At 39.1% G+C, this 24,765-nt stretch overlaps 1 protein-coding gene across 1 annotated transcript; it reads left to right on the forward strand.

Moving 5' to 3' along the window:
* Positions 1–4,482: 4,482 nt before the first annotated feature.
* On the forward strand, positions 4,483–21,030 carry CALM2 (calmodulin 2). Its single transcript, XM_004753012.3, has 6 exons — positions 4,483–4,612; positions 11,185–11,215; positions 18,706–18,849; positions 18,941–19,047; positions 19,517–19,652; positions 20,388–21,030. The coding sequence occupies exons 1-6, from the start codon at positions 4,610–4,612 to the stop codon at positions 20,414–20,416; spliced, it is 450 nt and encodes a 149-aa protein (XP_004753069.1). The 5' UTR covers positions 4,483–4,609; the 3' UTR covers positions 20,417–21,030.
* The last annotated feature ends 3,735 nt before the right edge of the window (positions 21,031–24,765 follow it).

Genomic DNA, 24,765 nt, shown 5'->3' on the forward strand with positions numbered 1-24,765 from the left:
TTTGCCCAGGGCAGGTATCAGAAGTCAGAAGGAAGAGCGCTATGACTTAAACCTGGAGGCACACCATCTTTTAAGCAACAGCTGAAGGAGCCAAGGAGCTTGAAAGAAACTGCCAGAGTGGTAGGAGAAGTACCAGCAAGGGGTTGTTCCCAAAGCCAAGTGAGAAGAGTGTTTCAAGGGGAATGGAATGGTCAACAATATGGACGATGCATGTAAAATGATCAGTGCAGTGCCTGGTCCACGGTGAGCACCCAATCACCAGTGGCTATGAATGTAATAATGATGTCGATGATGGAGGTGGCAATGCTGATGTCTCCGTTCCTCTGTGCTTCTTCTCTCTGCCTCAAATATCTTTTCCTTTTTCTCTATCTCTACTCAAATTGCTATGGATCATATTTTCTAGGAAGACTTCACTTTGTCCATTAGGTTGTCCTCCTACATGCTTCCATGGTCTCCTATGCTCATTCTTATCACTGCACATTCAGCAAATAATAGGCTACTGGTATTTATTGATTGAATGGTCACAGTTTCTAGGGTGCTCAATCACCCTGGTTTGCCTGGTACTATCTGTTTTTAGCACTGACAGTCCTGGTTCCCAGCAAATCCTTCAGTTTTAGGCAAACCTGGATTTTGAATTTTTGAATGAGTAAATGAATAAAAGGCAGAGTGTCACTATCAAAGCAAATGACCCTCAATTTTTCCTGTGTGTATACGAGTATAAGCCCGTGCAGGATGTTGTTTCCATATTCTCTCCATCCCTTATTGAACTGAGAATGCTATAGGCAAGACATTCTCATGACCTGGTTGGATTCCTGTTCCAGCTCTGTTTTGTCCCATGATCCCAGAAAAGGACAGCTTTACTTTCTCAACCAGGGCTTCTTATCCAATCCACAGAGAAACAAAATAAAGTACTATAATTAAAAGAAAATAAAGTACTATTATAAAAGAAAATAAAGTACTATTTTCTCAATTCTCTCAAAATTGACACTCAACAAGTGCCATTCTAGATGCAAGGGAGGGAAGTTGATGCATAATACCGACACCTTAGGGCATTTAGGGCTTAATTCTTTCACCTGCCAAGAATTACAAAGGCCCTACAATCCAGAATGCTGGTCTTATCTTCCTCTGCCCTTATTGGTTAGCACAGCTGGATGGAGAAGAGAGCTATGTATGGGAAGGAAGTATCAAAGGATAGGGCTTGTGTTATCTGTGTTCTGCAAATTGAGGAACTGGGGCCTGGAGAGGAAGTGCATTCTCATTTTCCCAAGATGGCCAAAGGTAGAAAGCTGTGAGAGCTCCCAGTCAGGAGAGGGTTACAGAAAGTCAAAAAATCACCTCGTAGGCCGTGGTATGGTGGCTGTCACCCACATTGCTTCTCAGTTGGCAATTACCAAAGTCAGGCTGCACTGTATGTCATCTTGTGGAAGACAAATGCTCTATAAATAAAGTGACTTGGAACAGTCTCAAATACACATAAACCACAATGGCTTTAAATGTAAGTCAACTTTTTTCTCATTTTCTTTCTCAGAGAGGTCAGCAAGGAAGTTTCTGCAAGAGAGGCCTTACTGAAATTCAGCCTAATAAACCAAGAATTTTCCCGTAGTCTTTTTAAACAGGCATATTTCATTACCAAATACTTGTTTAAAAGCTTCTGGATTCAATACATACAATGCTAAGCATGTACCTGTATGTTAGATTTAAGCCTGTGCTTGTTATTCATCACACATCAATCCTCTTAAAAATTTATTTTCTAGAACAGGTGATTATTCATTTTGCCATTCAACTTCCTATCATTAAAAACTTCACATGTAAAATCATGCATACTTATGGGTTCTGTGTGAAGAGAGAATAATTTTCGGGACTCAGAGAAAAGATTGTTGATGGCTTTTCCATCTGAGGAGGAATCAAAGACAAATTTCTGAGGAATACCTTGCAAAGAGTTGGGAGCTACCAAAACACAGGGTAGTGGAAATGTGGCCTTAGGGCTCTTGACTCCAGCTCAGATTCTGAAGCAGAGGTACCCACTTTTAAGTAACATTCTCTACGGTATTTCATTTGTGGGATAAAGCTAGTTAACTTCTCTCACCCCACCTCTTTACATCACTATATTAGCAAGGACAATAGAAGCCACAGGGGTCCTGAGTTATTCATCTGAAAGGGAAGTCACAGTGCTGCCAACACTAACTAAAAGAGCACTTTATGTCTGATTTGCATGACTGAAAGAAAGAGGATCCCTCCCTGGCCTAGGAAATACTTTCGATGGTATGAAGAAATGTCTAAATAGGCTAAAAGAGGTTACATTCCACTGAAGCTTGCCAAGTATGTGCAGATAGCAGTTACAGAACGTCTTGGTCTTGCTGGGCAACTTTCTCAGTAGGCAAGATTTCACCTTGGCCTGCTAAAAATGCTGCTCACTTAGGTTTCAAGGGTCCACAAGCCTATGTTTTTTACTGGGAAATGTTAAGGCCTCTGTTCTGTTCTTTCATCTGGAACTTGCTTCTCTCTTCCTCCTTGCCTGTTGCTTGTCTCCTATGCTATTTATCATATCAGACTCAGTTTAGCAGTTACCTTCTTTAGAAATCCTTTTGGGAAACTCTGTGCCTTATAAACCCCCTCTATGGTAACAATTACGCTGTAGTCAAATCAAATTCATACAGGACGCGTTCACAATGTGCTTATTAAATATTCCAGGTTATGCCTACTCTTGCTTATTTGGGGTAGGACCAAGGAGCCAATTTTTAAAAATGTGTGTGTGTGACAAAATACATATAAAATTGACCATCGTAATCATTTTGAAGTGAACAGTTCAGTGATATTAAATACATTCACAATGTTGTGCAAACATCGCCACCATCTCATACTCTTCATTTGTAGAACTGAAACTCCATACCCTCTAAACAATAACTCCCCATTCCCCCTGCCCCAGGCCCTGGTAAACTACTGTCTGTCTCTGATTTTGACTACTCTAAGTACCTTATATAAATGGAATCATATAGTATCTGTTTGTGACTAGCTTATTTCACTTACCACATAATGTCCTCAAGGTTCATCCATGTTGCAGCATGTTGTAGCATTTCCTTTTTGAGTCTGAATAATATTCCAATGCACGTATAGGCCACATTTTGCTCAACCATTTATTTACTGATAGACATTTGGGTTGCTTCCAAGTTTTAGCTATAGCGAATCATGTTGCCTTGAAGGTGGGCATACCAATATATCTCCAAGATCTTGCTTTCAGTTCTTCTGGGTACAGACCTAGAAGTGGAATTATTGGATCATACGATAATTCCTTTTAATTTTTAAAGGAACGGCCATACTGTTTTCCACATCATTTTACATTCCCACCAACAGTGCAGCGAAGGTTCTAGTTCCAAGGAGCTAAGTCCTCAACATGTTTTTTAAACATCCTCTTAAATCTGAGAGGTTAAGAGACCCAAAAGGGCAAATTTGTTCTGAGGGGTAGGCATATTACAGTGACCACTTGCTGGGCCCTTACCATGTGCCAGATACTTCAACATTTTACATTAACTCTTTATGTTATTCTCATCTTTACAATAACCTTTTCAGAGAAGTATTATTACCTCCATTTTATAAATGAGGCTAAAGATGAAATGACTCATCCAAGGTCACACACCTAAGAAAGTGCACCAACCAACACTTGTCCATAGCTCCAAACCAGGACCCTGCTTTCTCACAATATCAAAACGCTAATGGGAGTGACTTATCCCACTGAATCTCGGATACCGTGGTTTCTGAGTGACTTTTCTGGGAAAGTACCCCAGGTAAGAAAGGAGAATGGCCAAGTATGAACAGAAGACGCTTTCGGATTTGTCTCTCAGCTAAGTAACTGCATTTATCCTTACCTAGACCTTTATTGGTTTTGTGAGGGAGTAAAATGAAAAATTTGTGGCCTCCACAAGGCCGAGAGGCTGAGCGCGGGGTACAGGTTCCCTGCGGTCTTTCTGCGTCAATCTTTACTTGCCCTAGGCGTTCTCGCCTACCCCTGCACAAGGGGCGGGAAAGTGTGTGTAGGAGTGCGGGAGGGAAAGAGGAATGGAGGAGGAAGATCCTGCGGCCAAACGCAAGGGAAGCGACTCTGCCGCCTGGCGCAGTTGCCAGGACAGCGCGGCCAGAGCAGCAACGGCAGAAGCCGCACCGCGTCCCGGCGGCGGCTGCTGCGATGCCGAGTGACGCATTGCAGGTACGAACCAGCCAATCAGAGGCCGGTTCAACGATCATCGGGGATCGAGTCACCACTATGATGCTCCTCCGCGCCGCAAAGTAGCGCCCCTCAGGCGCGACTCCCTCGGCCTTTAAACTGGCTCGCTGGGGAGTGAAACCCACTTACGTCATTCGTTCGCCCGCTTTCCTTTATCTCTTGCTTCGTCGAGTAAATAACAGTGGATAAAGGAGTCCCCAGAAGAGTTAGAGAGGAGGGGGTTTGCCGGAACTCGTTTGCGATGTTCCGTTATCTGGCATGCGGCGGAGGGATCTGGCGGAGGGAGGTGTTTATGAGGCGCTGGGGGCGGAGGAGGAGAATTAGTCCGAGTGGGTCGAGCGAGCTGAGTGGTTGTGTGGTCGCTTCTTGGAGACCGGTAGCGCTTGCAGCATGGTGAGTGTGTCGCTAAGCTGCCGGCGCTTGGCCGGAGGGGGGACAAGGCTGAAGCAGATTTGTTAAAGAAAGGGGACGCTGCTCCCGTACATCCCTCAGGAGTGGTCTTCGCCAGAGGGATGGCGCGAATGAGACCGGGGCACTGCGGCGGTTGCGTCGCAGGTGCTCTCCCATCCTCATTCTCCTCGGAGAGGAGTCCCCTAGCGTTACGGGGGCCGGGATCATTGCCTTCAAGGAGCTGAAGCTCCTCGGGGGCTTGGCTGGGTGAGGGTGATGAATCGGAGCTGGGGGGGAGGGCAGCCCAGCACATGGTGGAGACGCGAAAGTGGAAGGGCGGGGGAGAGCGGGAGGGCAAAAGCTGCTGGTCGGGCATCTCGAAAGGTCGGTGCCGGGGCCCGATTCAAAAGCCCAACGGACGGTTTGTGCTGGCGCCAGGAAGCGCCTTTGTCCGCTTTTGGCCGCCATGCGCCGAGGGGGCGGGAAGGGAGCGCGAGGCCCCGGGCGAGCGCCAGCGCCGCCGTTAGCCCGCATCCCCCGCGTGCCGGGGGCGGGGGGCGCGCGAGCGGGCGCGGCGCGGGGAGCGGCCGGGGGGCGGGGCCCCCGCCCGCTCGGCTTGCCTCGCGCCCCAGCTGCTGTGCTGGCACCTGCAGGGCTGCGGAGGTCTCCGCTGCCCGCGGCAGTGCGGGGCCTGTGAGTTGGGGATGGGTGGGGGAGGGCGGCTTCGGCAGTTTCCCATCCCCCTCCGGTGGCGAGAAGGAAGCTCGGTGGACCCTGATCTTTCCCACTCCATTTGGGGCCCTGGGGCCTTCCACTACCCAGCCTGGACATGAGAAAAAATGTGGCTTTGTCGTTGAAGGAAACGAGCTTTATACCCGAAGTCTGGCGCACGCTCAGAGTGCGCATCTGACTAGAGAAAGTCGTCAGCTCCAGCTTGGGTCTGAAATGCTTTTTCTAGTCACCTGCCAAAAGCAAGCTTTGGGGTGACTGACGTTCTGTTGTGAAAGTCGCTTTTATCCTGCCGTAACAGTTGAAAAGGCCAGTGTCTATATCCTATTCTTAAGTACTCACGTGCACTCCTAATGTTAAAGAACTATAATCACAGCATTGCCCCTGCTCCACTTCCCTTGAAAATGAGTCGTATTTCCTTCCAGAAAACGCCAGACCATGGTAACGTGCAGTTCAATTCTCTTAAATAGTAATGGCTGTCAAGTACTGTGGTGATAGAAGAGTATACCGGGGGCAGAAGGAGCAGGGAATCTTAAAAAGCATTTTCCTGTCACTTGAGACCGGAACTCCTGGTTTTTTTACCCTAATGACGGCGGTAATTTGCAGTACCTACTTTTTGTTTCCGTCTGCCAAGTGGTTACAGCGATGGGTGTGTCCAGAAGGCAAGGTGACATCTTAAACAGAGGAGTTGAGAATCCTTGCCAACTGAAACCTCCAGCCTATATGGGTGTGGGGAGAGGAGTTCACCTTGGATAAAACTAGTTAGTGTTCACTCAAGTTTGATGCATTTGTTCTATTTTGATATTTTAAATTATTTTATTCTGATTTTGAACATACTAGTTGAATTTACTTTTTAGTTGAAACAAGGTATACATTATGTATATGTAATCAAGGTACTGAATTGTGCAGTAAATTTTAAAAAAATATTTCTAAATGAATGGTAAATTTTTTACCTAATCAGTCTGATACTTGAACCGGGAATTCAATAGATTTTCATATGTTGCATATAGTTTGTATCCACACTTTTCATGGTCCTTTACCAGTGATAAGCTTCTGTAGTTACTGTTTACATTATTGGTGCTTTGGGGGTTTTCATTGCTAGTTGCTAGTCATTGTTAAGTAAAATTAAGTTGGAAGTTGTCATAAGGTAACTTCATAATTATAAGATTTGGAGATTTAAAATGAAGTCTCTGTTAAGTTAAAGAATGAGTTTGTGTGGAAGCAGAACAAGATTGTTCAGATAGCTCTTGGGTTTACATGTAAGTGTTACAAGTACATGTGCATTGAAAGAGCCAAGGATCGCTTTAAGATTTGGGGCCCAGATGATAAGTAAGAGATACGAAGAAGTAGAAAGTTTTGTGCTTGTCAAAGTTATCATTATTATATCAAATTGCAAGTAGATCAGTTTGTGTTACACTGAGGAACTTCACTGTGGCCCTATCAAAAATATATAGAAAGTTCTAGATTTAGGTACAATGATCAGAGTAGGCCTTTAGTAAAGGTCTTAATTTCTGTGAAGTAATTAATTTGTCCTGATGGTTTTTCTTTTGATCAGTGATACTATAGTAAGTTCGGTTCTGTCAGAATTAAGGTATCTGTTAATTCTACTGAAATAATTTAAAGGCTGCTTTTAATACAGGTAGGACATATCCTGACTTCTGAAATTTAAATAAATAAATAAATAAAAATTAATGAAGACATTGTTTTATCTAAATAGAACTTTGAAATAAAGAGGAATGAATGAAAGCTAGAAGTTAGTGTTCCGATTTAAACCTGTGGCTTCATACATTTATTCAGATAAGAATTTTGGATTTTTTTTAACTGCCATTCACTAGATAAACTCCAGGAATATCCATATCTGCTTTGATAGGTACATAATGCATTCACTCTTCAGATCACACGTGAAGATAGGTTAATGTTTCTCAGTGTTTACAAATCAAGTAGGGTTCTTCAAAATGGAGATTCTAGCTCAGTAGGTCTGGTGTGGAACATGCGAGTGTACTAATGCCTGGAAGCTTTCTCTGGAGTGATGAACAGGAGAAGGAAGTCTATCAATTGTAGAAATACAGGAATAAGAACTAGTCATCTCTCTAGTGGATTATTCTTCACGGAGATAAACACACGTGTTAATGAGCTCGAGTTTTCCCAGAAGTATAATTCTTCCAGTTCTTCTAACTAAGAAAATGGCACTCTCCATAGACAGAAATAAAAACCAAATTTATTTGCATGTAGTTGGAACAGACTTAAAAATTAGAGTGCTAGGGAGTGGTGTAGTTTTGCCTCTTAAAGGCCTTAATCTTAACTCTGCTGGTAAAGTTTATTTTAAAACCTTGAGCTCTGGATTAGTTGTAAAAAAAAAAAAAAAAAAAAACTTTGCAAGCAAAATTGAGTAACATTTTTGATAGCTTATTCCTTGAACTTTTTCTGTGAATTTTTCTTTTATTTTGGGTGGGAAGGGGCAAAGGGAGAGAATCTTAAGCAGTCTCCATACCCAGCAGTGAGATGGGACACAGTCACAACCCTGAAATAATGACCTGTGCTGAAATCAGGAGCCGTCACTTAACCAACTGGGCTACCGTTCATTTGTGAATTTTTCTAAGATTGTGTCTGGCTAGAGGCGGAGAGCTGGACAAGATGGTGTGGGACCATTAAATTTTGACTTTCCAAGCAAAATTGGGTAATTTTAAAGTTTTGTTTTATAGCTAGCATCCTTTTCCGTCCTTTTCTTCCTAACTTTAATATAAATGCATCTTCCCAAAATCCACCCCTACCCCCCCTGTTGAGAGAACAACACTGTTTCCCTTCCTGCACATAGCAGTCCTTCCTTCAGCTTTCATACATACTGTGCCTTCCATACATTCTGCTTAACTAAGTCTCCTAAACTGTTTTCACCTGCCACATCTGTCCCTGGGCTGCTGCACCTTGTGCTTTCAGTTCATGAAAATTTATTCTCATCTTAAATCATACATGGAACAGGGGTGCCTTGGTGACTCAGTGGGATAAGCCTCTGCCATCGGCTTGGGTCATGGTCCCAGGGTCCTGGGATGGACCCCCAAAGGGGCTCTCTGATTAGCGGGGAGCCTTCTTCCCCCACTCTCTCTGCCTGCCTCTCTGCCTACTTGTGATCTCTCTTTCTCTCTCTCCTATCAAATAAATAAAATCTTTTTTTTTTTTAAGATTTTATTTGACAGAGATCACAAGTAGATGGAGAGACAGTTTGGTGTTGGGGGGGGGGGAGCAGGCTCTTTGCTGAGCAGAGAGCCGGATGCGGGGCTTGATCTCAGGACCCTGAGACCATGACCTGAGCCAAAGGCAGAGGATTAACCCACTGAGCCACTCAGGCGCCCCTCAAATAAATAAAATCTTAAAAAAAAGATAGCATGGAACAGTGGTAGGTTTGCTGGGTTTTTGTTTCGTTTTTAAGGTGGTTAACAAATATTTATTGTTCATGATGTTTAATTTTATATTCTGATATCTAGAAAAGACAATAGACAATGTTATGCAATGCTTAGTTATAAATGAATGGTAAGAGTGAAATTAAGAAATAAATTTCCATGTAGCAGTGAAACATTTTAAACTTAATAACTTCCTAGAAAGGGTAAGTTTAAAATAGGCATCTCCATATTATATGAGAAGCAAAGCACACATGTTTATTTGTATATTTTGGTCCCCTTAAGTATTTCGTAAGAAGAGATCTGGTATACAGACGACTGGGCTAAAAGACGAAAGTATAGCAGAAGATTAAAATTCAAAATTCCTGCATATAATACAGTCTCTTTAAGATCTTTAATGTGGACCCTGCTACTCTCTGAAGCAAGAGTTGATGATGCCCTGCATGTCTGTTTACTGTGTGGAAGTTGAACTAGTTAAGTTCATATTTAACAGTGTAGGTTCTTTTATTAGTTAATATATATAAAATAATTATCACTGAACTCTTTGGGTTCAAAGAGTTTTACTGTATGTAAAAGTAGCTTCTCTTTCTGCACAATAACCTTGTAAGGTAGATACTAATACTGTATGGATGAAATGGACTTATGAGAGGTAGAATAACATGTCCAAGGTCATGTGGCTTTTTATGTGGAAGAGCTAGGATACTAGTATGTCCAGCAACGATACAAAACGCTATGCTTTTTCCCCCAACTCTGCCATGTTGCCCTTTTTCCAGAAATGATAAAAGTCTTGCAAAATGGAATCAGAAGTAAATCCTTTATAGCCTCTAACAAAGCAGGTATCAAGTCTGGATTTACCGTGTTTTAAATCTTAACTCTTCAGGGAAAACAATTGGATGACTGATGTTATATCAGATGGAAGATTGGGATTTGGAAGGTTAAAAGTAGATCTTCTTTTCTTTAACTCCTGCATTTGAACTTAATTATTGCCTCTTCAATTTTAAGTTACCAGGCCTTTGGGGCCTTTCCCCCCCCCCCCCTTTTTAAAAATAGAAACAAGTTGAGTTTGCATTGAGGTCAAATCAAAAATGTGTTGAGTGGGGAAAGAAACTTGCACTTTGCGGGTTCCTTCCCAAATTTTCTCATGTTGTCCCCTAGAAAAATGTGATGCTACTTTTCATTAAGGTAGTCTTTAAAAAAGAATGAAACCAGGCAGTGTTTATTTTTTCATACTAATAAATGAATGGATTAATCACAGAATGCTTGATTCCATATAGGTAAGAATATTAGAAGACTGGGTCTAATTAGTGCTAGTACCATATAAGCAGTTGCTCATGGGTTTTTGTACTGCTGAGTGGTGAAATGTCCAAAGATAAAGGCCACATGAGGAAAAAGGAGCCTTGGTATTTTGCAGATATGTTATTATATATTATGGTACTCTGCATTTAAAACTTACAGGCAGTGAATACATCTGACACCTTTGTGTTTAAATTCTAGTTTAATTCTAGTATTTAAAACTAGTTACTAATTTTGTTAACCTCCCTGAAATTTAACCTGAACCTATAGGGGATAATGATACCATTAGAGGGTTATTGTGAAGATTAAATAAAAACAGTATCTATAAAAGGCTTTAGCAAATGCCTGGTCTTTTTTTCCTTTTAGCAAAAATAACTCTTCTCTCTGTGCTAAAAATTCACAAACTTTAGGCACACATTGGGATTCCAAAAGTCCAAGAGAAAATGAACGGCTGGACTTAATATTTAGTAAATAATTTAGTTCAAATGATGGGAATCCTGATTCTTTAAATTTGCCTGCCAGGTGAGAAGTAAAAACTGGTAGCTTTCATGTTTCCCCAACCAGGACAGCTTGGATTTTTGCTTAGTGTTACGGGTTTGTTTTTTGTTTCAGGTTTGGAAGCCCATTCTCATGTCCACATGATGTGTTTAACCATTTATAGGGGTAATTTTGAGTGTAATTCTTGGACATTATTTTTGGTTCAGTGAAGATTTCTGATAATTTCTGCTAATACTGTTTTTTATTTACCAAAAAAAGGTGAAAAGTTTAGGTATCTTAACTTTGAGAAAGGAAACCATGTTTTTGTTGGATTCTCTCCTTGCTTTAGAAGAATAACAACTTCCTTTAAATTTTCTACTATGCCAAATTGCTTTTTCCCCCCAATTTGTGTGAAATTGAAACTTTGGTGTGTATTCTAAAATAATAGTTGGGGTTTAAGTATTAAACTTGGTCAGCATCGCTTAGCTTTGAAGATAAACCTATCAACTTAATATGTGTTTTCTACCTTAAAAGATAATTCATTTTCTACCTATGTATGTTGCTAGTACTAAGGAGTGTTATGCTAAATGGAATTCATGGTAAAAGGTAAACCTTGAAGGTTTTTAAACTTGATTCTTAATTTAACTGCTCATCTGCATACCTGTCTTTGTGATCTCTTTGTAGGCTGACCAACTGACTGAAGAGCAGATTGCAGGTAAGAAATACTTTGCTAAGTGGTATCCATTGGATTTTATTATAAATCGAATGGCCAGTGTCAAAGTAAGATACCTTTATGAAAAAATTAGATAGACTTTAGTCTATGTAATAGATAATAACAAGTGGTGTAATGTAATATAATAATTCAACCTGCTTTGACAAATGAGAAGGTATGCTTGCCTTTGGGAGATATATGGGGCTGACTGTAATGAAAGGCAAGGTTTTAGGCTACGTGCGGGTATACTTTGGAACTTGGTGGTGGTGGTCTTTGTTTTTCTTGAAGATTATCTTGAAAACATGAATTCTGGGCAGTTTTTAACACTGCAACTCCAAATTACTCTTCACAAGAAAAAAAGAGTAGTAATTAATAGGTAATTTGAAGTGTTGAATCCCAGAGGGAACATTGAATTTACCCCAGTTCAAAGTAGCTAATATTTTAACCTTAGAACTGTATGTAGAATCATTCAGGAATAATCATTATCTCTAGAGAAAAACTTAGATGCAAAAGTTACCGTTCTGTTTTCTAAATGTATAGTATGTTGAATTTTGTCTTGAGGAAGGAACAGTAGCATCTGTTGAAATGAGCTTTTTAAATCTTGTCTCCTGGGGCCGCCTGGGTGGCTCACTTGTTAAGCTTCTGCCTTCAGCTCAGGTCATGATCCCAGAGTCCTGGGATCACCGCCCACATAAGACAAGCCTGCTTGTCCCTCTCCCACTCCCCCTGCTTCTGTCCCTCTCTCCCTGTGTGTCTATTTGTCAACTAAATAAATAAAATCCTTAAAAATAAACTAAAAAAATAATTAAATCGTGTCTCCTTTGGTTTGTCATGGAAATGTATGAAGTTGTTATGTAAAACTTGATGTCATATTGTCTTTATGCTATAACATTAATCATTGGTACTTTTGATTTTATTCTAACACTTTAAGATGGCTGGTTAACCTCAAAATACTAGGGAAACTCACTAAAGGATTTTCTTCCTTTTTTAGTTCCTTGTAGTGTTGAAATGCTTTTCAGACTCTTCTTTTACTCTCTTTAGACTTTAATTAACACAAGCATCAAGCAGTTTTAACTACCACAGCTTTCCTGGTAGGCAAGAAGTTAGAAGTGTTCAAAAGCACTAAAGCTTTCTTTTTTCTTTCTTCTTTTTTTCTTTTTATTAATGATAGAGAATACTGAAAATCCCAGTTGGAACTCAACTATATATAGCCCATTTAAAGTAAGCCCTCCTCTCCACATAAACAAATCTGGAGGACCTAGAAATCACTAATCTTCTCAAATATTACAAATACAACCCGATAGGACTATATAAAGTAGGAAGCTGTTAGCATGAAGGACCAAATGTAAGCAGATTTTATTTTTACTGATTGTGTGAATTTGACTTAAATCTGGGATTTGGTTTCTAGGGTTGATAAATTGCATGTAATGAGTGTTGAAGAACCGAAGCAGAGCTTTGGAACTAATTTCTTTGTTCTTTTATACTATTTTAATGTATCTGTGACATGTAAATTCTAAAACTTATAAAAAATTATTTTGTTATTTGTTAATGTAGCCTATCGGAAGTGACAAACTGATTCATATATCCAGGCTTAAACTATTAACTTCTCTAATACTTTTGGCCTCCCTCTTTACTTTTCATTTCTTGGTGTTCCCAGTCAGGTAGTTGTCCCTGCTGTAGATAGCACAGCATTTTCACTTTAAGGTAGAAAATGTATCTTTAAGGTATGTTACATAGTTGGTGCCCATTATTGCACTCCCAAAAACACATACAACTATTTTTTTAAAAAAACCATGTATCTTTTAAATTCAAGAGAATCAGTCTTCAAAGACTGATAGCATTTTCATAAAGAATACTAGTAGTAGTTCACTGGAACATTTATTTAAAGATAAATTTGGTGTTTTTGTTGGCTCTCATCGTATACTTAAATTTCCAGTGGGGATGGGGGAAAATCTGTTCTGGATTCTTTCCTTACCCTGCATTTTCTTAGGCTTTTAAAATCATTCCTGGTACCCCAGGTTTTAGTGAACCTTTATAAAGGAGTCAAAACTTTTATACTGCTGAAGTAAAACCCTGTGCTCTCAGGGATCTTTTTGCTGCTTCTTCTATCCCCGGTGCCTCCCACATAGTAGGGACTGAAAAATGGATACACTTCTTTGTTGTGTGTGACAACAAAAAAATGTTCCAGAACACTACCTACCCTGTCCTAAGAATTATTCTGCCTCCATTGTTTGTGTCCACCTTTGAGGTGGAGGCAAATTACTTTCTTTATTCTGATAAATTGTAATTGGTGGTAATCAGTAGCATCTTAGAATCTTTACCAAAAAACAAAGTACTTACAAACTTCATAGATAAATCAGCATTGAATATACTAAGGTTCTTTTTAAACTATTTTAACTTTATATGATAATCATTACTTCTACAGATTTGTTTAGAAAGTCTACTAACAGCAAATAACTTGGTCTAGAAAAAGCATATTTTGTTTAGATGAAGTTACTAGAATTGTTTATATTACTTACTCTTAAAGAGCAATCCAGAAGTGTCCACTGTGACATCACTAGTTAATTTTGCTCATAATTCTGCCATGATGTCATTAGTTGTTGGTGCTTGACACCTAGGGGTCTAATAGGAAAAACCTACAAGAGTTTTTCTTTCTTAAAGGTACAGTGTAGGAGTAAAACCTAACTTGAAAGATAACCTTATTCAATTTACATAGTGCCAACAAAAGTCTGATACATGTCCTTTAAGAGATTATTAGGTTCAGAATTTTCTAAATAAATGGAAGTTGGTAAACAGACATTTGATTCAAGTCATTCCTGGGAATTATAGTTAAGAATGGCATGCTTCTATACATAAAGATTATACCAGTTATAAAGTAAGGTAGGGAGCTGTAAGGACAGGTGGATTTAAATTATACTTTTTTTTTTTTTTTAAGATTTTATTTATTTGAGAGAGAAGGAATACAAGCTGGCGGGAGTGGGAGAGGGAGCAGCAGGGAGCCCCATGCGGGGCTGATCACAGGCGCGCGTGCACACACACACACACACACACACACACACACCCGGGATCATGACCTGAGCTGTGAAGGCAGATGCTTAATGACAGAGCCACCCAGGCACCCCTAAATTGTACTTTTGGGTTTTATTTCAAGGAATTTTACAGGTATTTCTGGCTCTGGTGTAAAAATACAGATAAAAATTTGGAATAATGCTTGACATTTGTTCCTTTCTTGTACCTTTATAACTAATAGTTATAGCATAGATATGGTCTTTCTGCTTTTCACTATTTCAGCAAGCATTTTATTTATTTACTTATTTTAGATTTTATTTATTTATTTGACATAGAGATCACAAGTAGTCAGAGAGAGAGAGAGGGAGAAGCAGGCTCCCTGCTGAGCAGAGAGCCTAATGTGGGGCCTGAGACCATGACCTGAGCTGAAGGCAGAGGCTTAACCCTCTGAGCCACCTAGGTGCCCCTCCAGCAAGCATTTTGAAAGTATTTTAGGGGCAACTAGGTAGCTCTGTTGGTTAAGCATCTGACCTCCTGATTTCAGCTCAGGACTTTATCTCAGGGTTGTGAATTCAAGCCTTGCATTGGGCCCCATGCTGGGTGTGGAGTTTTTTTTTTTTTTTTTTTTTTTTTTTTTAAAGTTAATATACTGTGAAACTCCTTGAAATTAAGAATACATATTTGTAAACTTACTCTACATCTTAACAATTAAGTTGTACAGTAAAATGATTATAGTTAGTTACACATTGGAAACTTTTGCTGGTAATGGTAGTGTTAATACCTGTAGCTAGGTATTAATAGCAGCGAATGTAATGTAAACAAAACCATGTTTCTCAGTGCTTTGATTTTCTTGTAGCCTAAGTTACTAGGTGGTAAATGGCATGTGTTCAAACCCTAATAGTTTTTTGGATTTCTAGACAATATTTCTACATCCTGTTGAAAAAAAGAAAAATAAAACCCTGAGTAAAATGGGAATGTCTTCATCAAATTCTACTTGTGGGATTTATTGATGTGTTTTTGTCATTGAGTCAACCTAGTTAATGTAGGCTAATTTCATAAAATCAATCAGTAGTTTGCTACTAAGCTTGTGATACTAGGGGAGTGCCTCTGAAAACAAACGGTTTTAAATGGAATGGAACTATGTTAATACTGAATGTAGTAAACTACCAACTAGTCAGTGATAACCTGGTCTAAAGCTAAGCAGTTAATAGATTTTAAACGTAAGAAAGGAATGTGGTAATCCAGAAAGGTAATATGACCCAGGTAGTTGTGTAGGTAATTTTAAATAAAGAACCCAGTTAGAAGGCTATTGTAATAGTCTAGGCAAAAGAGGAGGGACCATGAAATAAGATACTGCTTGTTGAGATAAAAATAATCAGGCAGTATTGAAATGGGAGGATGCAACAGGACTTGTTGACAGATTTCACAGGGAAAGTTAAAGCGTGTTTTGCTTGCATTCCTAGGGTTGTTGGGGAATACATAATTCACTTTCATAAGTCTCTCTTGGGGTCAGCCAAGGGGCATATCCTGTAGGAAGTCAGAAATAAAGATACGGTAGACCCTGCCTCCCCAGTCTGTGATGGGAAGGTATGCTCTAAGATGCCAGTGGATGCTTGAAACCACTGACAGTACCAAACTTGTTTTTCCTATACACACACACATATGATACAGTATTTGTGAATTAGGTATAATAGATGAACAACAGTAATGATTGTGAAAGTATACTATAATGTAAGTTATACTAGTGTGGTCTCTCACCATATACTGTACTTGCCCTTTTTGTGACTATGTGGGATGGTAAAATGCCTCAGAGATGAGATGAAGTGAGGTGAATGATGTAGGCATTGTGATACAGTGTTAGGCTGCTGTTGACCTGTGGTATGCCAGAAGGATCCTCTGCTTCTGGACTACAGTTCACTAGGGGTAGCTGAACAGGCAGAAAACGAAACTGTGGTAAGGGTGAGGGAACTACTGTATTATGTTGAGATAGAGGAGTAGACTAAAGAAGACTTCATTATGAGTAGGCATAGATAAGAGGTGGTGGAAAAGAGGAAGAAAATTAATCACATTTACCTGTGAGAGATAAATATAGGAGCAAGAGTCTTTGGCAGTGTAAGGCAGGTAAACTGAGGTACTGTTGTGAAAGCCAAGAGAAGTTTAGAGTTTCTCAGTATAGTTTTGGATCCTGCAGGAAAGTGAGGTCATCTTTTCTTAACACTTAACTAAGTATTTACTTGCCAGACCTACTTCTTTTTTCTTTTTTTTTTTTTTTTAATTTTTTTTACTTTTAAGATTTTATTTATTTGACAGAGATCACAAGTAGGCAGAGAGGCAGGTGTGTGGGGGGGGAGCAGGCTCCCTGCTGAGCAGAGACGACCCCCCCCATACGGGGCTTGATCCCAGGACCCCAAGATCATGACCTGAGCGGAGGGCAGAGGCTTTAACCCACTGAACCACCCAGGCGCCCCCAGACCTACTTCTAAGTGCTTTATGCTTGGTAATTAAGTTCATAAACTTAGGAAGGTAGGTATAGTTATTCCTATTTAACAAAAATGATGAAGCTAAGATAGGAAAGGTTTATTAACTTAACTTGCCTAGGTTACACTACTGGTAAGTAGCAGAGCTGAGATTATTAAACACAAGTTGCATTCCAAAGTCTACTTTTATTTATGCTGTATGGCCTCATGTACTTAAAGACACTTGTTTAATTGGGCAACTAAGTTGTTATTGGTAAACTTGGGATTTTCAACTTGATGAGTTGGAGCTGGAAGTAATTTTAATAGTGGATTGGTAGAAGAAAGGGATATATATGAGTAATGATGCTTCCAAGATTTGGGGAGATAAGGGCAGGCATGTAAGAGAAAACACAAGGTTTGAATTCGTTTTAAGCTAAGAGACATATGTTAATGGAAAATCAATGGAAGAGTAGTTGAGTCCAGAGAAGAGATTATGATGGATTGAAACTGGGATGTATATGAATTGGAGAAAGGATAGAAAGGTAGGGGGGAATAAATAGCCTTGGACTATATAAGAGGAAGCAAACTATTACTTAAACATGTCAGGTATGTACTTTCAAATGTATAGATATATTGAGGAAGCTGAGCCCTGTGAACGTTGGAACTGTTTTGGGTTTGCTTAAAAAGGGTCTAATAGCTTTTTAAAAGTACCCTACCAGAAAATACTGCCATTGTGTTTTAGTTCATTTATATGACCTTGCACTACCAAATTTAATCTCTGCTTTAGTTTATGAAATAAATGGGGATGCCGGTATTCTAGACCGCTGCTTCAACAGCTTTCCATGTAATCTAGTGGTGAATTAGAAGGAACATAATTTCACAAGATGATTTTTAAGATGTAATAGGATGTTTTAACTATATTAAAAGTTTGGGATTTTATATTCCTAAAAATGGTCTAAATTACCTTTGCTGTCAGTGATACGATACTTAGCTAAAACTGGCCATTCATATCTTGATCATCCCATTGTTAATATCATCGTAGATTTTTGGTGATAGTTCTTTATAGGTCAGAAAAGGCAATTGGTCTGTTGCATATTGTTCTGAAGTTTAGAGGTGTATTTTTTTGTTCTTAATTTAGTAGTTTTGTTTTTAAGATTTTATTTATTTGAGAGAGAGTGAACGAGAGCTCGAGCAGGGGCAGAGGGAGAGAGGGAGAAGCAGACTCCCTGTTGATGATCAGGGAGCCCAACATGGAGCACAGTCCCAGGACCCTTGGTATTAAGACCTGAGCTGAAGGCAGTTGTGTAACTGACTGAGCCTCCTGGGTGTGCCCCTTAAATTGTAGGTTGTTTTTTGTTTTTGTTTATTTATTTATTTGACAGAGACACCGCAAGAGAGGGAACACAAGCAGGGGGATGTGGGAGAGGGAGAAGCAGGCTTCCCGTGGAGCAGGGAACCAGATGCGGGGCTCCATCCCAAAACCCTGGGATCATAACCTGAGCCCAAGGCAGACGCTTAATGACTGAGCCACCCCTCAGGCACCCCTAAATTAGTAGATTTTAAAGAGATTTAATTTTAATTTTTGAGGCTTACTCTGAGTATAATGCATATAGTTCTATAGAAACAGATGTTGGGTACCAGGTACTGGTGGTGCCAGTTAGGTACCAATCTTATTTTTATATTCTGGGCTTTAATAGAAAATAGGGAAGCCACTCATTTGGGGCTTTGATTCTTTGCCTCCTTCAACCTAAAATAATTTTTACTTTTATCTGGTCTAGGTATTGGAGTCCTTTTGTAATATTTTAGGTGAAAAAAACTTGCTGATAGATCAGTATGAGCATATATTGGTATGATTAGCTAAAGATGTTTGAAATATAGCAAGTTTTTCCCACATAATTCTTCAGGAATCAAAGGCTGGTTTCAAGTGTTACTTCCATATATACCTTTGCTTTAATAGTTGATTAATATTTAGCATTTAGGAGGTTTTTATTGTTAACCTTTATGTTTGGATTATGGTCTCTTAAACAGAATTCAAAGAAGCTTTTTCACTATTTGACAAGGATGGTGATGGAACTATAACAACAAAGGAATTGGGAACTGTAATGAGGTCTCTTGGGCAGAATCCCACAGAAGCAGAGTTACAGGACATGATTAATGAAGTAGATGCTGATGGTAAGTTTTTTAACCTGGGTTTTGGGGGAGGGGGAATTGAAGAGGGCATTTAAATTCTTTAGTACTCTTACAACTAGACAAATCATTTCAGGTAATGGCACAATTGACTTCCCGGAATTTCTGACAATGATGGCAAGAAAAATGAAAGACACAGACAGTGAAGAAGAAATTAGAGAAGCATTCCGTGTGTTTGATAAGGTAGGTATTTGGGGATTGGATTTGTTAAATTTTGAGGGTGAATCTTGGCAAAGGAGGCATCACTGACTTTGGAACTAAGAAACCGATTTTATTTTATTTTTTTAAGTTCTTATTTATTTATTAGAGAGTGCGAACCCATGAGAGGGGAGGGGCAAAGGGAGAAGCAGATGCCCCCACTGAGCAGGTAGCCACACCTGGGTCTTGATCCCAAGACCCTGGGATCATGACCTGAGCCAAAGGCAGACACTTAACTGACTGAGCCACCCAGGTGCACCAGAAACAGTGATTTTAATGTATGATATCCTGCTGTTTTCAGTGACCATCTATTGGTCAACTATAGTTTGGTTTTGGTTGATATGTCTGAAGTATCTTTTTCTCCCTAATGTGAAGTTTATTGTAAACTTACTAAACCTCCAACCCAATTCTGAGTCTATAATTTTACTTAGGTATCTTACTAAATTTTTTCTAGGATGGCAATGGCTATATTAGTGCAGCAGAGCTTCGCCATGTGATGACAAACCTGGGAGAGAAGTTAACAGATGAAGAAGTCGATGAAATGATCAGGGAAGCAGATATTGATGGTGATGGTCAAGTAAACTATGAAGGTAAATCTTTCACTACCTCATTCTGTGCTTTGATTTTAAGGTACAAGGTATGTGTTTATATATATCCTAGGTCAAAATTAGTGTCTCCAATCCTGCCAAATGAAGATGCTAAAAGTTTTTATATTTACAAACCTTTTGCTATTCAGAGTATTTTCTACAGATAAGGGAAAATCACGATCATCTGAGGACTTTTTAGAATTGTTTGCTATCAGGTCCTACCATATACCTAGAATCTCTGCATTTTAACAAGATTGCTGGACAGTGTCATACGCATTTTAAAGTTTGAGAAGCATGGTGCTCCATACTATGCTAAAACAATCTTTTTATAATGATTGTGGAACAATTTGAAAAGCTTTAAGCTTATTTCAGAAACCTCAAAATTAAAGTAAGGTGATTTTCCTTCCTTCATTGGATTTATTTTCCCTCTAATTAGCTTTAGTCTAAGACCGTTTACTTCTGCGTCAGTTCAAAATTACCATGTTGTAATAAACTTAAGAGCAAAAATCCTTCTATTTTGTAATAACTTGTCTAAACCATTAATTTGGTTTATTGATTAACAATCCTAAGTAATTTTGATTTATGAAGTTCTGGCCTTGACAAAGCTTGACAATTCTATACTGTATATTTTTGAGGAAAGAAAGGGAAATTGGAAATTGCTTTGAGATTGAATAATGTGATTGGTTTTGTCATTCTTTTACCATTGATGCAACTTTTTGTGTACTTCTTCTTTTTCAGAGTTTGTACAAATGATGACAGCAAAGTGAAGACTGTACAGAATGTGTTAAATTTCTTGTACAAAATTGTTTTATTTGCCTTTTCTTTGTTTGTAACTTATCTGTAAAAGGTTCCCCCCTGCTGTCAAAAAATATGCATGTATAGTAATTAGGACTTCATTCCTCCATGTTTTCTTCCCTTATCTTACTGTCATTGTCCTGAAACCTTATTTTAGAAAATTGATCAAGTAACATGTTGCATGTGGCTTACTCTGGATATATCTAAGCCCTTCTGCACATCTAAACTTAGATGGAGTTGGTCAAATGAGGGAACATCTGGGTTATGCCTTTTTTTTAAGTAGTCTTCTTTAGGAACTGTCAGCATGTTGTTGTTGAAGTGTGGAGTTGTAACTCTGCGTGGACTATGGACAGTCAACAATATGTACTTAAAAGTTGCACTATTGCAAAACGGGTGTATTATCCAGGTACTCGTACACTATTTTTTTGTACTGCTGGTCCTGTACCAGAAACATTTTCTTTTATTGTTACTTGCTTTTTAAACTTTGTTTAGCCACTTAAAGAAAATCTGCTTATGGCACAATTTGCCTCAAATCCATTCCAAGTTGTATATTTGTTTTCCAATAAAAAAATTACAATTTACCCAACTGTTGCTCTGAATCAGCATCCTTTAATTACCTTGAGGTGGAACAATTCTGAGAATCAAATACTGGGGTGGTTTTTACTTGGTGTAATTTAGATACGTTTTTGTTGTTGTTTTACTACCTAGATTTTGTTTCATTTTTAAATTGTGATACTTTCTCCGAAAGATTAAGACCTTTTGTAAGTGTACCTAGCATGGGAGCTGACATAATGTAGATGTTTATTGTTTCCAATCTTTTTACATATTTTTCAACTTTGGCATATCCAATTGTCCATATTAACTTTAGCCAGGCAATAATTTTAGGAATATTTTCAGTTATAAGCAATCCAAGGTGGGGGGTTGTTACTATGTTTTTACTTCTATTTGCTAATGGTGCCTTTTCTTTTTCATAAAGCAGAGGAGAATTTTCAGTTGTCCTGCCTATCTGGGACATGTTTTACAAAGAAAGGTATCTTTAGAAATTGGACTGGCAGTAACTAAACCTTGCTTTAGGTTTTGCTTTCTTCTAAACCATTGCTTTCTCTGTAATTTTAAGCTACTCAAAAAGTGGTTATCAGGGTTTTTGGTTTTTTAGCTGCATTTTAAATACTTAACAATATTTAATGAAAGATTCCAGAGCAAACCAGAGCCAAGATTATTAAACCAGAGCCAAGTGTATTAAAACATTAAGTATACTAAAAGTATATTTATATAAAGTTATGTTCATATAAAGTATATTAAAACAGTATAATACATTGATTATTGTAGCCCCAGGTATATCTTTCCGGGGGGAAGTCCCTTTGGCAGGTTACTGCCCATCTTGGACTATTTTAATACCATTTTTATTCTACCAGAAAATAAAAAACTGGTTATTGAAGGACAAGAGAGAGAAGTGGGTTTTAAAGGGAAATTATAGGCATTGATAATCTTAATGGGGAATTACATTGTTACATATTAGGCAGACAATCAGTTAAATAGGAAGACCTTCATTACATGGAACTGTTGAGTCAAAAGGAAGGCCAGCAAGATCACACGGGCTTTGGAGTTTTATTTCAACAAGTTCTCAGATCCCTGCTTGAGTAAACTTAGGTCAGTATTATCTAAGTTTCAGTTATCATACTTGCAAAATGGGTATAATTTACCCAACTGGTTTTTAACTTGTCTTTTGTAGTAGTGAAGGTAAAACACTTAGCATAGTCCTTGACATTTACAATAAGAAGAGTTCAGTTTATCTTACTATGCTGTTGAGCCACATATGACTCTAATACGAGTCAAAGTTAACTTTCTCACTTCAGTAGTTCCAGTTCCTACATTTTCAAGTATTTAACAAGGTAGAAGGGGGCACACTATTTGGGGGGGTACTTTTGTATATCACATTAATTGCTGATTTTTATATTCACAAAAGTCACAAAGTTGGCATTATTTAGATTTTATAGGAAATTGAAGGATACTGCATTTTTGTTTAGATTTATTTTTGAGAGTGTGGCAACTTGGGGAGGAGGGGCAGAGAGAAATGGGAGAGGGAAACTCAAGTAGAGTCCTTGCTGAGCGTGGAGCCAGATTTGGCTGACTTGACTTGATCCTGAGATCACAACCTGAGCTGAAACCAAGAGTCGGACACTTACCCAGCTGCACCACCCAGGCCCCCTGAAGTACAGAGCAGTTACCTATGTAACTTGTCATACTGGGTACGTACTGAGCTGGATTCATATCTCAATTCTATTTCCTACAACAGTGTTAAACTGGGTATCTTCACATCTTAACCATATTGCCTGTTGTGTTTTAGCCAGATTGTGGTAATTGGTAATCTTCCCTCTACTGTCTGTAGCATGTTTGCTCTCAGATTATTCTAACAAAAATCACTACTGCAGTTAAAAATAATCCATTCTTTAGGGTGTATTTTACAGAATTTTTATTAAAGATCTGATGCATAGAGAGGCACTGTTGACTTCTACTTAGTGTAGTCCCAGAGAGAAATGCCTCCCCACCCTTTTAAAACTGCTGTTAACCTGAAAAGAAAACTTAATTTTTTTTCAGTGATACTTTAAAAGGTTGTTTGGTTTTTTTTTTAAGATTTAATTAATTTATTTGACAGATCACAAGTAGGCAGAGAGAGAGGAGGAAGCAGGCTCCCTGCTAAGCAGAGAGCCCAGTGCAGGGCTCGATCCCAGGACCCTGGGATCATGACCTGAGCCAAAGGCAGAGGATTTAACCCACTGAGCACCCCCAGGCGCCCCTGCAAGACTTTCTTAAGAGGACATTTTGTTTATCCTGCATGCTTTGTCTTATTGGTGAAGTCCTTGAAGTCATTGACCTATGCTGTTTCTATTTTTGAGATACTTAAAACTATTTTCTCATCTAGATGTTCTTTCTATTTCACACCTTGTATGGGTTTCTAGACTTCTCTGTACCTTTCATCATATTCTTTTAGTCTCTAGAGTACCAGTCCCTAGTCAGCTGGGCCAGTTTTACAGGCTCAGCCAAAATAAGAAAGTGAAATCAGGAACAGTGACTTGATTGAATCTCATACATTTGTGGAAACTGGTTATTAGCCTCTTGGCCTTATAATTTCAGTTGTGATTTCAAACTTGGTGTCTGGTTGTTTTTTTCCCCTCGTATTTTCATATGTTGAATTTAGAATCCCACTAAGAGAAATGAAATGGGAGTAGCCTTTCCCTTTTGAGTAGTCTCTCACTAAAAAAAAAAAAAAAATCACCTACAGAATCTTGGGCCCTGCCTCAGAATCTGAATCTGTATTTTCGTAAGATCCCCAAATGTTTTGTATGCACATTAATTTTTGAAAACCAGTGTGCTAGTCCATCCTCTAAACTAGTCATTTATCCAAATATTTTAATCCCTCCTGTGTTCAGAGAACTCAGAATTAAGACAAAAACCTGGTTTGGGAAGTGTTTAAAAATTAGGGGAGAAACCATTGGTCAAAATGAATCCTCCCGTAAAGATTGGCATAGGGTCCTTTGGGCTACAAGGGATTAATTAGGCCAGGGAGGATTTCTCAGAGGAGTTGCCTTTTGAGTTTGCCAGGCTGTCGAAGAAGGAAATAGCATCTTAGCATAAGGGCACACAAAAGCGTGAAGATGGCATGTTTGGGGTTTCCAAGTATACATCAGAGTGTGAGGTTTTAATGAGGGAAAGGAGATTAAATTGGATTGTGAATTTTTTGTTCCAAAGGGAATGATTGTAGTTAATACTTTGTGCCAGACATGGTTCCAAACATTTCACTCAGGTTGGTCTTCATAATCACCCTGTGTGGGTAGATACTGGTTTATTATCACATTTATAGACAGACAATAAATCACAGCAGGGAGTGGTCAAACCCTGGTAGTGGAGGAGAGGGATTCAGGACTGAGAGAGTGGAGTAATCAATACAGCAGTGACAAAAGGGGTCAAGATAGTTGGAAGAATCCGCGTTGAATTTGATGATCGGATCACTGGCTAGTTTACCAAGAGCAGTTTGAATAGAAAGTGTGTACACGTGTGAGATTAAGATGTCTTTGAGAGGGTTCCTGGGTGGCTCAGTGGGTTAAGCCTATGCCTTCATGATCTCAGGGTCCTGGGATCGAGCCCCGCATCGGGCTCTCTGCTCAGCAGGGAGCCTGCTTCCTCCTCTCTCTGCCTGCCTCTCTGCCTACTTGTGATCTCTGTCAAATAAATAAATAAAATCTTAAAAAAAAAAAAAAAAAAGATGTCTTTAGGAAAGTATGGGAGTTGAAAGAATGGAGTCTACTTTTGAAACTTGTGA

This window comes from Mustela putorius, unplaced genomic scaffold (assembly GCF_011764305.1).
Source record: "Mustela putorius furo isolate JIRA1106 unplaced genomic scaffold, ASM1176430v1.1 tig00000224_pilon_pilon_pilon, whole genome shotgun sequence".
In the NCBI taxonomy this organism is placed as follows: Eukaryota; Metazoa; Chordata; class Mammalia; order Carnivora; family Mustelidae; genus Mustela; species Mustela putorius.